The following is a 17,716-nucleotide window of genomic DNA, read 5'->3' on the forward strand; positions in this document are numbered from 1 at the left end:
GACCTGAGTACTGCAGGGTACTCACCTCTGGACCCTGAACTATGCACAGACCACACTCAAACTAATTTCTAATTTCCAACACAAAGAGATCCTTTATTTTTTTTTATTTTTTTTTTTTTTCGTTTTTCGAGACAGGGTTTCTCTGTGTAGCTTTGCGCCTTTCCTGGGACTCGCTTGGTAGCCCAGGCTGGCCTCGAACTCACAGAGATCCACCTGGCTCTGCCTCCCGAGTGCTGGGATTAAAGGCGTGCGCCACCACCGCCCGGCAAGAGATCCTTTATTAAACAAGGCAAAGAGACAAGGTGGCTGAGTCTGAATTGGGCAGAAACAGCAGGAAATAGCTTTACTTTTAATTCTAAGAGGGGAAAAAGGGGAGGTCTGTGTTAGAATGAGTTGGGATGGCTTGGTAAGTTCTGATTAGGTATATTAATTAGGGTAACCAAATGGAGCTTTTTTTTTAATTGCTGGACCTTGGTGTTTCAATAGTTGGACCTTAGTGATCAGTCAGGCATCAGGAATAAGTCAGGCATAAGAAAGTTGTCAAACAAGGGAACAGGTCTTGGTTGATGGCTTTAGGAATGTAATCCAAGGGAGAGGGAAGTGGGAAGAGCAAGACCCGTTAGAGCCCTTCTGGAGGCTTTCTTTGTTTCTCACCTTGATGACAGTGGCAGGGCCTGGACTGCTCATAACACTCTCTGTTTAGATCCTAGTTATCAAGTTGTGTAACAGTTCCAGTTTTATTTTTGTTTTTTTATGTAAAAATAAACAAAGGGATGATTTTATATAAGATAAAATAAGGGAAGCCTATTGGATGAATGGAGTTAAAAGTCTTCTTAGTGCTGAATTGGGATGTCAGTAGATTAGGGTGCCAACTCAACAGCTCATAGTGCACAGTCTGTTGGTGTTCTTTGCATGAGAAGTTTGTATTTGGATTTACACATCAGGAGGATACTGTAAATATTTTGTCCCACGTTTCTACAAGGTTCATTCCTAGGATCTGATTTAGATGAGACTGATCAGGCAGAAAATCAATTTTCAAGGGATAGAAATAGTTTCCAGGACCATTAAGGAAGAGACAGTTGTGTCATATTAAAGTTAAAATAGGAACAGAGTATGACCTCAGTAAAGGCAATACATGAGAGACACAGGCATTTTAATCAACTTTAAATGACACTCAGATACAAGTTTTATCTCATTGAAATTTTACATTTTTAATTATTATTGTACGTGTGTGTGTGTGTGTGTGTGTGTGTGTGTGTGTGTGTGTGTGTGTGACAGATGACAGACAGACACAAACAGAGGGGGATTGGGGCACATAGCACAGTGCATGTGGAACCTCGGAGGAAAGCTTGTGGAACTGATTATCTTCCTCCATCATTACTGGATCCTAGTGTTCCAACTCAGGTTGTCCAGTGCAGCAAGGGCCTTTACCCACTAAGCCATCTCACTGATCCCTTGGGATACTGAATTAATTGGATTCATGACCTTAGGAATTTTGATAATCTTTAATTTACTTAAGTCAGTTAGATTCACATTATATTTTCTTAAACTTAAGCTCTCAAATCCCTTTTGCAACCTACTTTAACCTTCTAGCTTGTTTTTTCATATATTTCTATTTAGAATAATCCTTTACATTAGGACAAACTCTGGTAAATCCAATTTCATAAAAAACATGTACTGCTGTAATTAAAGACACAGATTAACATCAGCTCATCAATACTGCTTCATTTTCTCCACTATACAGGTCATCAGGACTAAAATTAAACTGAGAATTAAATGGCATCATTCAAGTGTACTTATATCTACAGAATATTCCACCTAGACACTAAATAATATACATTCTACCCAGCAGCCCACTGAAGCTTCTCTAATATAGGCCACATTCTGGGTCACAAAACAAATCTTAACAAAATCATAAAAATTGAAATGATCCCTACTTTCCTATGTAACAACAATGCAATAACATTTAATATTGCCAGCAGTAGAATTTATAGTAAGTACTTAAATTCATGGATATTGAACAACTCATTATTGGCTGATGAATGGCTCAAAGAAGAAATCCAGAAAGAAATAAAAGATTTCCTGGAACTAAATGAAAACACAACACAATAAAACCCCTAGGACACAGGCAAAGAAGTCCTATAAGGGAAATTTATAGCTCAAAGTGCCTACATTTAAAAGTCAGAAAAAGCACAAAAAATGACTTAGTGGTGAAACTCAAAATTAAAAAAAAAATGAAAAAAATCAAATCTAAACCCACTAGAAGTCAAGAAATAATGAAGATCAAAGAAAAAATAATGAAATAGAAACGAAGAAAATAAGACAAAGGATGGACAAATTGAAGAAATCAATTGATAGACCCTTGGTCCAACTTACCAAAAGAAAGAAAAAAAATGACCCAAATTAATAGAATCAGAAATGAACAGAAAAACTTTACAACAAACACGAAAGAAGGGTATAGTATTATAAGAGAAAACTATTAAACCTCTACTCCATTAGGCTGGAAAATCAAAAAGAAATGGATGAATTTCTAGATTTATCCAAGCTACCAAAGTTAAACCAAGATGAGAACAGTAACCTAAACAAACCTATGACAAATGAGCAGATTTAAACGGTAATAAGACAGCAAATGCACACACACACACACACACACACACACACACACACACACACACACACACACACACGGGAGGGGAGATCAGCGGAGAGTCGGGGGAGGGGAAAATCATCACAATGTATTGTATGAAAAACATTTTAATGAAAATATTCTAAAAAAATAGCAGTAAAAAGCCTTTCCACTAAATAGAACCCAGGCCCAAATGAGTTCACAGCAGCATTCTACCAGACCTTCAAAAAAAAGACCTATAGAAAACCCTTTTTAACCTTGCAAAAAATATTTTTCATATAAAATCGGTTACCTTTTTCTTTAACCTTCTTTATAAAAAATAATATAAATATGACTTTACACTGTTTTTGTTTCTCTGATGGTTTCCTCCTGTCTTATTTTTAAAAATCCTATAAATACATTTTTAATAAAACAAGTTTATTTTATTTTTTAATTAAGAAATTTTATTATTCATTTTACATACCAATCACAAATCCCCCTCTACCCTCCTCCCACCCCTCCAGCCTTCCCCCACCCACCCACCTCCCATTCCCTCCTATAAGAAGGTAAGACCTCCCATGGGGAGTCAGCAGAACCTGATATATTCTTAAGTAAAACAAGTTTATTTTAAGTTGAATCCAGAAAACCATATTTGAAATGCAGGAAACTTGCACATAGTATCACAAATACTCAACAGTCACAAATACACATAAAGGATATTAAATCTAGAGACACAGGAACAATCTATTATCCCAAATACATTACAAAAAGGGAATTATGATATAATGTAACTCCTTAGAATCATTTGGAAAGATTAAGATGTCTTTTTATGTCTTCAAGCAGATTAAGCAGGTTTTCAAATTGCTATTGAAGTATGCATAATTTTAAACCAGAATAGAATCTTAACTTAGAATGACAAAGATAAGGACTGTATTAACTACTGTGATAAACCTCATATGTGCATTTGTGGAGGATCACCCACTGGAAAGTGGGCAAGCCACAAGAATCTATGTTTCCATAGGGAGAGTGACTTTCTGGCAGTGACCAACTACCATTACCTCCTTTGCCAGTGGTGGGTGTATTAGTAACTTTTCTATTGCTGTGATAAAACACCATAACAAAAACAAAAACTTGAGAGGGAAAGAGTTTACTTCATCTCATGTTGTGAATGGAAGTCGATGCAGAAACCCAAACCAATAACTTGAAGATAAGAGCTGATGTAGAGTCCATGGACAAGTGTTGTTTACTGGCTTGCTCTCCATGGCTTGCTCACCTTACTTTCTTATACACCCCAGGACAACTTGACCAGGGATGGCACCATCCACAATGGCTAAGCGGTCCTCCTATATTGATCACTAATTAAGAAAATGCTCCACAAGATTGCCCACAGGATGATCTTGTAGGGGTATTTTCTCAGTTAAGGTTCCCTTGTCTCAAATGACCATAGCTTGTGTCAAGTTTACAAAATTTAGCCAGGATAGTAGAGGACTGGTGGATCTTCCTGAACCATGATAGAATTGTTATAGGCTCAATCTCATACTACTCTTGTGTCTTGTGCAGGTAAACTCGGTTTGTGTGAATTTATGTGTACAGCCATCATGACTAGTTCAGAATTCAGCACTTCATAGTTATCATCATCAATTGCCACTTCTTCCACAATATTCTCTGACCCAGAGATAGATGAAGTTGATATTGATGAACCATCCTTAGCTAAGCACTCACAGTCATACTTTGTATTTTAACCAATGTCAAGTCACTGCATTAACTATGTACTGCAAAGGAGAAAATTCTCTGACCAAGTTGGGACCAACACAAATCTATGGGTTAAAAATAAATATTTAGAAGTCAATTTGACAACAAGATCATTTAGAAAAGCAATAGTCTATTGTCCTGTAGCCAATAGTCAAAAGATTTTGACCAGGTTCATAGTACCAGGCATGAAATCTCTCCTTTGTAATAGGCCTCATATCCAGTCATAAAGTGTTGCTACCCTTTATGATTGAATAACAACTGTACATATAAACTCACGTAAGCTGAGCTTAACTGCTAGGCCAAAGCTGACATAACTTGTAGGCCATGTCACTATTTTAGCATGTAGAGCCCTTTGCTGGGTGACACTGTTGATATCTTTTCATCAGTCTGCATAGCACTTTACAGAATTAAGGTATCCAGCAAGGGCAAAGTTTCCTTGTCAGTTCAAGCTTGTTTCCTGTCATTCAAAGTGAGTGCTATCTATAGCAATAGGGTCTCATATTGCTGGGGTGGGCAACCAAGAGTAATGGCAGTATCTTATGCTATCTAAAGTGCATCTGGAGTCACAATGACCAATACCTCATAGGTAGGCATGCCTTGCCTGGCAGTGAGATTTTCATTTATTGGCCAAGTCTTTGGGAAGCAGCACTGTCCACCTAGACAGGAACTTCTGTTCAAATTCCTTTTCTAAATATTTTGTATATTTTTGAGTAGCTTACAAAGTAGTGTATTTCTGTGAGACTTCATATATCCACAGTTTTGATTAGCCTACTCTTGTCTTCACAATCTTCCAGCCCCACTTAAACCTTTAACTCTGAGAATTTGCTCTCCTCTCACTTTTTATTGACTTTAGTTTACTATCCCACTTAATTTTACCCCGTTGAATTAGAATATAGTTTTCCATACAGTTTTTTCATGCATACTATCTTCGATAAGCCTACTGTTACCTTCTCATTTTCCCATCTCCCAGCGCCATTCACACTTGAATACTTCTGCTCCAAGTATTTTATTATCTACCCTCTTTTAATGACTCCACTAACCTTTGCCCATTTCTAGTTTCTTGGTTTCCATATTACCACAATTTAAACATACGAAACAAATTATTTGAAATAAGAATCTCTGTGTGAGACATATCATGTGGTATTTGTCTGTCATATATATGTATGTATTTTTCATACATTTCACATATATGTGTGTGTGTGATTCACCTGAAATTTTCATGATTTTACTTTTCTCTACACCTGAGTAATATTGTACTGTGTTTGTGTGCCATGTTTTCATTATCCATTCATCAATTAATGGACATTTTGGTTGAGTCCACTTTCTAGCATTTGTGAACCTATATGTGCAAATATCTCTATAGTCAGATATAAAGTTTTTGAGTATATGCTAAGAATATTGTCACTGGGTCACATGGTAGTTTTATTTCTACGTTTTTGTTTTGTTTTTTGTTTTGTTTTGTTTTGTTTTAAGAATACTCCGACTGACTTTCAAAGAGGTTTTAAGAGATTACACTTCCTCCATCAGTGTTCACAGGTTCCTCATCCCCAATACCCATGACCATACGATTTAGTGCTGTCGTCCATCTTCCTGATGGTGGTCATTTTGACTAGTGTGAGATGGTATCATTTTTTCATTTTGTGGTTTTTCAAGACAATGTTTCTCTGTGTAATAGCTCTGGCTGTCCTGAAACTCACTCTATAAACCAGACTGGCCTCAGACTCAGAGATCTGCCTGCCTCTACCTCCAAAATGCTGTCATTAAAAGTGTACTGTCCAGCTGATATGGTATCATAAAGAAGTTTTAGTCTGTGTTTCCCTTGCAACTATGAGTCTTGAACACTTTTTTGAAAAATATTTTAAATCATTTGCATTTCTTGTTTTGAGAACTTTTTGTTAAATTTTATAGCCCATTTTAAAATTGGGTTGTGTTGCATTCTTGATGTCTAGTTTTATTAAGTTCTTTATATCATGCAGACTATATTAGTTGCATTGCTGGAAAAGATTTTGTATTATCTATGGAAGCTTCTTAATTCTCCATTAGTGTTTTCTCTGATGCACAGAATCTTAAATTTTATGAGATCATATATATCAATGGTTTGTCTCAATTCCTGTGCTAGTGAGTCCATTTAAGGAAGTCGTTACCTGTGCCTACTCCCTACTTTTTTCTCTAGCAGTTTCTCAGTACTGGATCTTATGCTCAGATCCTAGATTTTTGAATTTGTTTTCTGCAGGTTGAGAAATGATAGTTTAGCTTCATTTTTCTGTATGTTAAAGGCCAGGATTCCCAGAAACATTGTTAAACACGCCATCTTTTCTCTGGTGTATATTTGTGGAATCTGTATCAAAACTCAGGTAGCTGTAGTTACTTTGATTCATTTCTAAGTTCTCTATTCTATTCCATTATTCTCTGTGCCTGTTTTTTTTGTGGGGTACCTTTCTGGCTTTGTGAATATGACTCTGCTTCATATGTTGAAATGAGGTAGTGTGATACTTCTGAAAGTATTCTTTTTGTTCAAGATTGCTTTAGATGTCCTTGGATTTTTGTGTTGCCATGTAAATTTTGAGATTGTCTTATCTCTGTTTGTGAAGAACAGCTCTGAGGTTTTTATTGGTTGTACTGAATGTATAGATTGATTTTGGTATGGTAGCCATTAGTACAAGATTAATTTTCCAAATCCATAAGCATTGGAAGTCTTTCTGCCTTCTGGTGGCTCTCCAATTCTTTAGTTACTATCTTAAAATTTTAAGTTCAGAGGTCTTTCATTTCCTTGGTTAGGTGTATTCTGAAGAATTTAAATTTTTTTTGTAAGCCTGTTATTACATCAGGGTTGTTTTCGAGAATTCTTTTTCAATAATCTTGTTATTGGTATGCAAGAACACTACTGATTTTTGTGTGTTGATTTTGTATCCTTATACTTTGATGAAAGTGTTTACTGTGTCGGGGAGCTTTTGGTGAAGTCTCTAGGGTCTTTTATGTATAGATTCATGTTGTCTGCTAATATGGATGTTTTGACTTCCTTTCCTGTTTGTAGAACTGTAAGTACAATGTTGAATAGGATGGGAGAGAGTGCTGCCTTTTATCTTGTTATTGGTCTTAGTGGAAATACTTTGAGTGTTTCAGCATTTACCCCTCAAAGAAGAAAAACATCTTCACTGAATGATTGGTGACCATCACAAATAATTTCAACATTATCCAAGGAATAGATCGAAGTTGAGGACCTCAGCAATTACTAGGAAGAAATAAGAAAACAATGAATTCAATACCAGTCTGGGTTACATTTAAAAAAACTTTCACTTAATTCAATACCAGCCAGGTATACACATAAAAGAAAATTAACTATCAATAAAGAAAATTCTTTATTTCACATTGAAGTGAAAATACAGAGCAAAAATATCATATACTGAAATGTGTGCAACTGTATTCACCGATTCCAAAATATCACTGTTATTAATACTGTTTTTCTCAGATTATCCACAAATCTGTTATAGCCCACTAGGTTTCCTAGTGGCTGTACCCAACAGGACTGCATAAGAGGTTGATTGGACCACAGGCCTGAGTATCAAGTGTTTGTAAGGGTCTACACTTGACTGTAACTAGCAAGTGGGAGGTCTTTTGCTCCACCCATTGGTATTGTTACAAATAGACCTTTGGAATAAAGTTCTGGGCTGGTGGATAAGGATCCAGGCCCACTTGACTCTATCCTGTGTTTTCTCTCCCCTCTTTATTTCTAACTAACTCTCTTATCCTCATTCCTCAAGAGTCCCTGGGGTAAATAAATGTGGGGGCTGGTCTGTCACAGATGGCACCTGAACAGAGACAAAGAAAAAGACAAAAAAAGGAAAAAAATAACCCTAGGACTTAGTGAAAAAATTGAGGGATCATTCCGAGTGTAGGCATGCCAATGAGGAATTGACAAATGAAGGCAACAGTATTTTATTCTCAGGTGTATAGGGTAGGCAGTGAAATACCACAGAGCTTCAGCATTAGATTTCTCTGTATATGGTCTCTCTCTCTCTCTCTCTCTCTCTCTCTCTCTCTCTCTCTCTCTCTCTCTCTCTCTCTCCCTCTCCTATCTATAAAAACTAAGTAGAAAAAATAAATATTGGGTTAGGAATACAGAAAGAAAAAGCTTAGGGTGAAGTAGGATAAGATAGGCCTAACTATGGGGCTAGGAACACAAAATCTTGGGGAAAAATCAGAGGAAATACCTACTAAAGAAGAACTTAACAGGCAGAGAAAAGATTCCCACAGAAGCTTTTGGCCTGTGGGCATTGATTCAGGACAGTCTAGATCTAAGTCCTGAGAAACAAGGGGCATTTGGCCCTGAGGTGGACAAAACCCTCCACTCCATCAGCAGTGCCTGAGAAAACTTTCACTCTGATGACACTACCTACCACTGTATGAAAACATCGTACCCTCAGAATTAGTTTCCTCTGAGCCACTGAAGCCAAAGTTTAGAGAACAGAAGTCTTGGGAAAACTTGCTGATCTTTCTCTCTTTTGGGAGAAACTTAAAAAAATAGTTTCACCTGGATGGGAAAGTCCCTAAGGTAAGGACCTGATGAGGAAGTTCGGGGCAGCTTGAGGAAGCTGCTTGCACAGAGATAACAGGGAAGCCAAGCTATGGCTGCATCTGAAGCTGTCCTGCCACATCAGAGACACTCTCTGGAGAAGGAGCCAGGCTGGGACAGGACAGGAAGCTATCCAGGAGAGACGCTCACTTTTCTATTCAGGGAAAGGATCTTTCTGAAACAAATGCTTTCGGTTTCCCCCCACTGACTTGCCTCCGGCAATAAGCTGTAGGCTGAGTGTACACAGATAAATTGATGCAAAGCTCAGAGACAAGGTCAGATGAGAGATCTAATTGGAGAGATATATCTATTAAGTGGGGACACAGGCATCCTAATGCAAGCTTTGGAAAGAGAAATCTCCCGTTACAAAAATGAAACCCTGTTAAGAGAACCAACCAGAAGGTTGCTAGCATACCCGAAAGGCTTTCTTGGAAATGCAGTATCAACGTAGGGTTGAAACAGTGCCTTATATTGTCTAATAGCCACTCAAAGAGTTTTTGCTAAGAGCTTTATGGCAGTTCAATATGGTAATTTCACCTTCGGCCTGAAGCAAAGCTTTTCAGTTGAACAAACTGAAAGTTCTGTTGTAACAGAAACATTTTTCTGAATTGAAGCACTTAGAGGAGCTGTGATGAATTTGAGTAAAGGGACAGCCTTTAGTTAGACACCATTTACCACTGAGAGCACATTTCTGCCCATTCCAGAACAGCTGAGAGAGTTCAGGCAGGAAAGGTGACTTTGGGGAGTGGCATTCATCCCAAGAATGTTGCAGCTCCCTAGCAACAAGTTTTACAACTCCTTAGCAACATTACTCACTAAAATCCCAGTGTTGAAAGAGTCATTGCCAAATTAGACTCTTGTTTCAAACCCTCAGAAACTTTCAGAATAATATCAAAGCTGACTAAATGATTTGCATACTTCTTGTCTTGTTAATAGTTTAGCTAAAAATCTTTTCTAGGTGTTAAGAAATATCTTACAGATGCTTGCTTTAGTGTTAAGTTAGTTCTGTTATGTGTAAAGTGATAATAGTTAAGAGATCTCTTCTAGATGTTAAGACTTATAAAATAGAAGACTTAGGTAAGGTTTATAAAGTATACCTATAGAATGTAAGTTTAAATAAGAAATGTAAAGGCTTAAGTGAAGTAAGATTTAGTTAAAGTTTAAAAAGTAGTCCTATAGAATGTAAGTTTATTATGTAGACTTAAGTGAGACTTTGGTACAGCTTATAAGTCATAAATTTAGTTTGAGAAATATAGGTTTAGGGTAGCATAAGCTTTAGGCATAAAGATATGGTGAAGGCTTATATAGGCTTTAGGTCTAAGGATGTGATGAAGGTTTGATAAAGGGATAAGAGTAGGTTTTCCCAACCTGGGACACAGAGAGCAGTGTCCATGGTGGACTGTGGTTCCAAAAACCACCAATAATGGCAAGAAGCAGCTCCCAAGACTGCTAGCTTCAGAAAATAGCAGCCATGTGTCCATGGCTAAGACCCATGGAACATCATAGCTTCCCAAGCAACAGACACCAAGATCCAGCAAAAGTAGAGCAGTACTAGCAGTAAGGACCTGCAGGCTTTTGGCCATGAAGAGAGACTTGCTTGAAATGAAAAGTTTTGGTTATGGGACTTCTTGTATTTGGAGCTGTATACAGACTTAAGAGCAGCTGACAAACCAGGTCCTGATTTTGAGCTCTCAGAGGAACTTTTAGGAATGGTACCAGAACTCTTGTTGAACTTTCAGATTTAAATGAAATAGACAGTAATGATTTCATTACAATGGGACAGTTTGAATTTACTTATGCATATAGACTCTATCAATGGTGATGACTTATGAACTACTTATGGAACTGTTTATGTAAAAATGGAACTGATTAAAAATGAAACCGTTTAAATAGAGAAATTTAGGTTTTCTAACTAGGTTTGAGATTTAATTTTAAATATAAAGAAAAGGGAGAGTTAATAGTCCTCAGTATATTTAATTTAAAAAATATTTTAGTGTTACTTGAGTGAATTAAGGTTGAGAGTAGGTTTGTGGGAATTATAATTATTTAAGGTTGAGAGTATGATTGTAGGAATTATAATTGTGTAAGGTTGAGAGTAGGTTTGTAGGAATTATGATTGTGTAACCTATAGATATTGATGCACCATGGTTTTGTGAACTTAAGGAAGTATTTAAGTTTAAGATGTATACATCAGAAGTTTATCCTATGTTTTGTTAGCAAGAAATTCAAGTGGTTCTAGTATGAGTTTGCTTTGAGATGTAAGACAGAGAAAATTGTAACTATGTATAGCAACATTTATATTAGTTCAGATGGTTCTGTTGTTTGCTTTAAGATGTAAGATTGAGAGAATTGTAACTATGTATAGCAATATTTACGTTAGAATTATGGTAATGTGTTAATGCTAATGATGAAGTTAAGGGAATCTTTTTTTTGATGTGGTTGAATCAAGAGTTTTTTCTTTTAAAATATAAAGAGGGACCTGTTGTAGCCACTAGGTTTCCAAGTGGCTGTACCCAACAGGACTGCATAAGACGTTGATTGGACTATGGGCCTGAGTATCAGGTGTTTGCAAGGGTCTACACTTGACTGTAACTAACAAGTGGGAGGTCTTTTGCTCCACCCATGGGCATTGTTATAAATAGAACATTAGAATAAAGTTCTGGGCTGATGGATAAGGATCCAGGCCCACTTGACTCTATCCTGTGTTTCTCTCTGTTTTCTCTCCCCTTTTTATTTCTAACTTGGTCTCTTATCCCTCATTCCTCAAGAGTCCCTAGGGTAAATAAATGTGGGGGCTGGTCTGCCACATGAATCATGTAGTCACTGTTCAAAATAAGTATCTTGTACATATGTATATACAGCACCAATTCTCTGCTCCCTCTTCTCAAACTCCATGATCATCAGTTTCATCTCTTAACCAGGATCTGGCATGTGGAGACTCCTTGTGCTGATAAAACCTTCTCAGAAGCACCACTTTACCCTGAACACCAAAATCCAGTTGTCCCTAAGACACTGCAAAGGATTTCTCTCATGCCAAGTCCCTGGTATCATGGAGACACCATGCCAGAGTAATTTGTATTCCCTCATTATCTTGTTGATCACAGCTTTCAAATCTATTCATAATCCTCCCACCACCATTACAACTTAACATGATAGCTTCTATCTCTGTACACAGAAAAAGGTGCACAGTCACAGTCAGATACTCTTTATTTAACACCACAATTATAGTTAACAAAAAAATGTGCTTATGTTGGTAGGGTATTCTAACATCAGAGAAAACAGAAAAAGGCAAAGTTGAGAAGACATGAGCCCCATGCAAAAGTATAGTGGATGAATTCAGCAACAGCAGATAGTATTGTGTACTGTTACTATATGTGAAACTAAGCATGCAGTACAGATAGAGGAGCAATAAGAAAAGTCTAAATGCATTTATAACTTTCCTACTACTACCTTTAAAAATGTAGAACCAATTAGTAAAAGTTTACATGTCATAATTTGATTATATTATTTGATGATATTTATTGAGTACATTGATATTAGTTAATATTTCTTCATCAAATTCAGTAATATATGAACATGGACATAAACATCTCAAATAGCTTAAATGTTCACTAATCTATTTTATCAATATGTGGACTGAGCAGGAAAATAAAATCCTCAATTCTACTCATTTCTGTTTCTGTATACACACTATGTAAGCAAGTTTATTCCTAGGATGTTCTTCAAATTATATATTTAAATATTTGGCCACAAGTTTTCATTTTTGATGAAATTTGCCTAACTTGTTTTCTTAGTCACTGGTGGATCTGTCATATTGAATTGAGTCTGAATATCCACTTGTCACACATCAATTTCCAATATCCTTCTGTGACATTTAACATAGAATTTCTGTCTGGGACAGAATATCTTCATTCTGTATATCAATTGTGGAGCCATTTGATGTCCAAATTTTTCAAATGAAGGACTTTAATACATGTTGCCTAACATTTCTCCAGATCACAAGCATTATTCAGAAATAATTCTGTACACAGACCTCTCCTTAGTCTATTTTCAGGCATTTTGTGATTGCAGGAAATGTGATTGTCATATATTTTGTTCTCTAAGTTCAAAACTCAGCTACCTCAGGCCAGCCAAACCAAGGGAAATGGCTGAGGCATTGTCTCTATAGATTTAGACATGAGGGATCAATTAGAAGAAAAAGAGGAACATCTAAGACTTGCTGATCCAAGATGGTGCATATAAAATACAGCATTTGCTATTCTGTCTTTCATCACTATAACATGTGAGAAATAGAGGTGAAATGTTCCTTAAGTTTCACTCAAACAAATAACTAGTAAATAAAGATAGTCTGAACAAACAGGGAGACTATTTCAGGAAAGGAAATTAAATTCTTTCTGATTTCATCATCAATAAGATGAATAGTAAATAATTCTCGAAAAATTCTTTCTAGGAATTTTGGTTCACAAAAAAAAGGCGGAGAAGTGAGTTTTGGACTGAGGTAGGACTGTTATGCTGGAAGATGACCTTGTGGTGTGTGTGACTGTCTGTGTGAGCAGAAAGATGTGTTGAAGCCTTCCCAGGAACAACAGACTGTCATCAGGGAACAATCTCATTGTGAATATACTTTCTTTCACAAATACAAATACAAGACCTCTGGACAAGGTGAGTCCAGATGACTGGGGAAGTGTTCTGAAAATATGGTTTTCTTGTCATGAGGAATTATGTAATCCTGAATGGAGAATATGAATTTTCACAACCAATTAGAAAAGAAAAAGTGAGCTCAAAATGCAAGAGTGTGCTGTTTTTGAAGGTTGTGACCATAAATAAGTGATTGAATTTTTCTGGTATTGAAATTTCTCAAATGCTAAGATGTGGAATGGGGCAAAGAAATGGGCTTCTTGAGATCCTAATGTATGCTGAATACAGACAGCTCATTGAGGTTCACGTCCTGGATTTCCCAGGGAGTTTTAAGTCTAAGCAGAGACTCTGATGGTCAGTTCCCTCTTCGGTCTTGTGCTCTGTAGATTTCTTGCTAACTATATGTGTCCCTGTTGTGTGTGTATACACTTGGAACTTTGGCAAAATTAATCTAGCACTAGGCATTTGTAGCACTCCTGTATGACAGGATTCTTCATGACAAAGCTTTAAACACCTGTGCTTTTCATGTCTTCTGGAATAACCAAGGGGCACACTAACATTAGATCTTCTTTGAACCACTGGAAGATTTTAAACTTAAAATGTAACCAAGAATACTATTCTTCCTCTGGTGTGTTAAATAAGGTCCAGACCAAATAAAGAATTGTCTGGAAATAAATGAAAGAACTTTGGCTCTGACTCAATGTCTGAAATCCTAAACCTTCAAATCCCAGGTATATGACTGCCTAAAAAATAGCTGTTTTGAATATTATCTGCCAAAATGATAGCTTCTAACATTGCAAACAAAATAATTACTAATGTAACTGTCCTCAAAGTGTGTTTATGAACCACTGTGAAGTGATATGAGAGTACAAACCTGTACATTCCTTTCATAGAAACCAAACATGTAGGGCTGGAGAGATGGCTCAGGGATTCACAACACTGACTGTTCTACCAGAGGGCCTGGGTTCATTTCCCAGCACCCACATGGCACCTTACAACTGTCTGTAGCTCCAATGTCTGACATCCTCACACAGACATACATTCAGTGAAAACACCAATGCACATATAATTAAAATAAAAAGAAAGAACTCCAACATGTGAAACGTTAGTTTAGTGCACATTGTCCAAAGCTGGATATTGGAAACACGTCCTGAGAGGAGGGCTGGAATGCTGCTTACATTACAGGTAAAACCCTGCTTAGGGAAGTAAAAGCAGGTGACCATAAAGGGTTCCTCTCTATTCACGAGGCATTGTGCAGAAGATTAGATTTTAAATTGATGCTGTTAGCTTTGTCAGTATGGTCAAACTATCATCACTAACTATAATGTTTTATTCATATCAACAGGCTTGAGAACCTGCTGTAAGTATGTGCTGTGCCAGGGAGTAAATATCAATGAATTATCATCCAGGAACTTATGTCCAGGTAGACAACCCACTGTCCTAACACACCTAGGAGTCAGTAGTTTTCTGAGATGTGTGACTCTCTTTTCAAATCCAGAGAAGTCACCAGATATTCTTATTCTCTCTAACTAGTCTCCTCTACATGGTCCCCACAGCAGTTCCCTTCTGAACAAGAGCATCCGGTATGAGGTCTAGAAAGGTACTTAAGAACATATTGCTCTCACTGTTGTGCTAACTCATCCATATAAGAATCCAAGTTTGTGTGTTTTACACAATTGATCTAACCCTTGCCCTCCTTAACCACAGTTCTACTTGTTTTCATCAACTACCTCTTACCCCAGCCCTGTCCCTTGTTCACAATTTTGTAAGGAATTTCACAAAGACCTATTTATGTGATACCTGTACGAGACTCTAGAAACAGGGAATGTGTTTTGAAGGCATGAGCTTATCATAGTGGTGATGACTTTTATTTATGCTTTATGTTCACCTGTCAAGTCATAAGTGTTTTTTAAGAAGTAGTAAAAGGACACACAATGGTTGTCATATCATTTTTCCTCTGTGCCTAGTAGACCTGTGCACCCACCATGTTCCTGCCTACATATTCCTCATTGTCAGTATTTCTTGATTAGATACCTACAAACGTGTATTCCCATTTTTCTGTCACAAGATTTCCTTTTCAAATGTATTTGTGCTTACCACAGACACATGAAATGCCACGTGACTTGTTACTATAGGTAAATAATTGCCACAAACTACTCTTTGCTGTTCTTTACTTTTGGTCCCTGGGATGTGTGTAGTATAAGACCAGTTGATGAAGGATGGCCAGAAACGACAGTCTTGCAGATGACAGGGTAACAGAAGACACAGGGAAACAGAGCCTGTACTTGATTATGTTAAATAATGGGCACATGTGGAGTTACCAGTAAGAAATGTATTAGCTATCCTACTCCTGTTGCCACATCTTTGAATGGAGAACATGGCCAGTAGTAATTGGGAAGGAATATTCATTTAGATTTCAAAATAAGTTCAACAGAATGACAGGGCTGGAGGAAGGACAAGTGAGTGCTAGAATTTATTACAAGCAAATTCCTCTTCATTCTCCTGTCCTATTTCATATGGCAATGCATTTCACTTTTAGGTTCCTTTTCAAGAAAGTTAAAACAACACGTTTTCATGGAGAAATGGAATCAGAGCTCAAGTGATTTTATTTTGTTAGGGTTGTTTCCAGAAAATCAAACAGGCCTTCTGCTTTTGCTGCTCATTATCTTTGTCTTCTCTCTGGCCTTGTTTGGCAACTCAACAATGATTCACCTCATTCGTGTGGATCCCAGGCTCCACAGCCCCATGTACATTCTCCTCAGTCAGCTCTCTCTCATGGATCTGATGTATATTTCTTCCACTGTTCCCAAGATGGCTTTTAATTTCCTCTCTGGTCAGAAAAGCATTACCTTCTTGGGCTGTGGAGTGCAATCATTCTTTTTCCTGACTATGGCGTGTTCTGAGGGCTTGCTTCTGGCTTCCATGGCCTATGACCGTTTTGTGGCCATCTGCCACCCCCTTCATTATCCCACTCGCATGAGCAAAATGATGTGCCTGAAGATGATCATAGGATCCTGGATATTGGGCTCAATCAACTCTTTAGCCCATACAGTCTATGCTCTTCATATTCCTTACTGCCGTTCTAGATCCATTAATCATTTCTTCTGTGATGTCCCTGCCATGTTGCCCCTGGCCTGTATGGACACTTGGGTTTATGAGTACATGGTATTTGTGAGCACAAGCCTGTTTCTTTTATTTCCTTTCCTTGGCATCACAGCTTCCTATGGACGGGTCCTTTTTGCTGTCTTCCATATGCGCTCAAAAGAGGGAAAGAAAAAGGCCTTCACCACATGTTCAACTCACTTAACTGTGGTGACATTTTACTATGCACCTTTCGTCTACACTTACCTTCGTCCTAGGAGTCTCCGTTCCCCAACAGAAGATAAGATTCTGGCTGTCTTCTACACTATCCTCACCCCCATGCTCAACCCCATCATCTACAGCCTGAGGAATAAGGAGGTCCTGGGGGCTATGACAAGAGTCTTTGGGACATTCTCTTCCACAAAAACTTGATCATTTCTTCTCTACTCATCTTTCAGTTTCCTTGGAGAATATCATAGAGCAGTGCTGTCTATTAGAAATGTAATGTGTGCCACACACATGTCATACCTTTCTGGTGGTTCATTACTTTCTAAGATTAAATAATACATTCATTATTATATATTATTATAATTTCCACACGTTTCTTTAATTTGTAACATTATAGTCAATAATATAAGCAGTAAATATTAACAACAAATGGCTATACTATTAACACATGGTGCATATATACTATGAGTGCAAAGGTACTTGGATAAATGTGATACTATTTATGCCAAAGTTGACAAGTTGTTTCTAAAAATTTGACATCAAATTATTTTTTTGCTCATACAATTTTCTTTCATTCTTCAAAATCTTTTGTGTGTTACATATTTACAACCCATTGGAGTTTGGACTACATATATTTCAAGTGACCAATACTCACATGGGAAACTGTGTTAAAACTGGAGCAACAGCTGGGCAGTGGAGGCACATGCCTTTAATCCTGACAGAGGCAGGAGAATCTCTGTGAGTTCAAGGCCAGCCTGGGATACAGAGTGAGTTCCAGGAAAGGCTCCAAAGCTACACAGAGAAACACTGTCTGAAAAAAAAAGAATCCCCCCCCCAAC

At 37.3% G+C, this 17,716-nt stretch overlaps 1 protein-coding gene across 1 annotated transcript; it reads left to right on the forward strand.

The window, feature by feature from the left end:
* The first annotated feature begins 16,142 nt into the window (after positions 1-16,142).
* LOC128111662 (olfactory receptor 2L13-like) lies at positions 16,143-17,081 on the forward strand. The gene has a single exon (XM_052739889.1). It carries the CDS (start codon positions 16,143-16,145, stop codon positions 17,079-17,081), a length of 939 nt encoding a protein of 312 aa, XP_052595849.1.
* The last annotated feature ends 635 nt before the right edge of the window (positions 17,082-17,716 follow it).

Source organism: Peromyscus californicus, unplaced genomic scaffold (assembly GCF_007827085.1).
Source record: "Peromyscus californicus insignis strain IS unplaced genomic scaffold, ASM782708v3 Scaffold_16__1_contigs__length_79575227, whole genome shotgun sequence".
NCBI lineage: Eukaryota > Metazoa > Chordata > Mammalia > Rodentia > Cricetidae > Peromyscus > Peromyscus californicus.

What these genes read in the sequence shown, in the direction of transcription:
- LOC128111662 (XM_052739889.1), top strand. Translation starts at nt 16,143, where the DNA reads ATGGAGAAATGGAATCAGAGCTCAAGTGATTTTATTTTGTTAGGGTTG.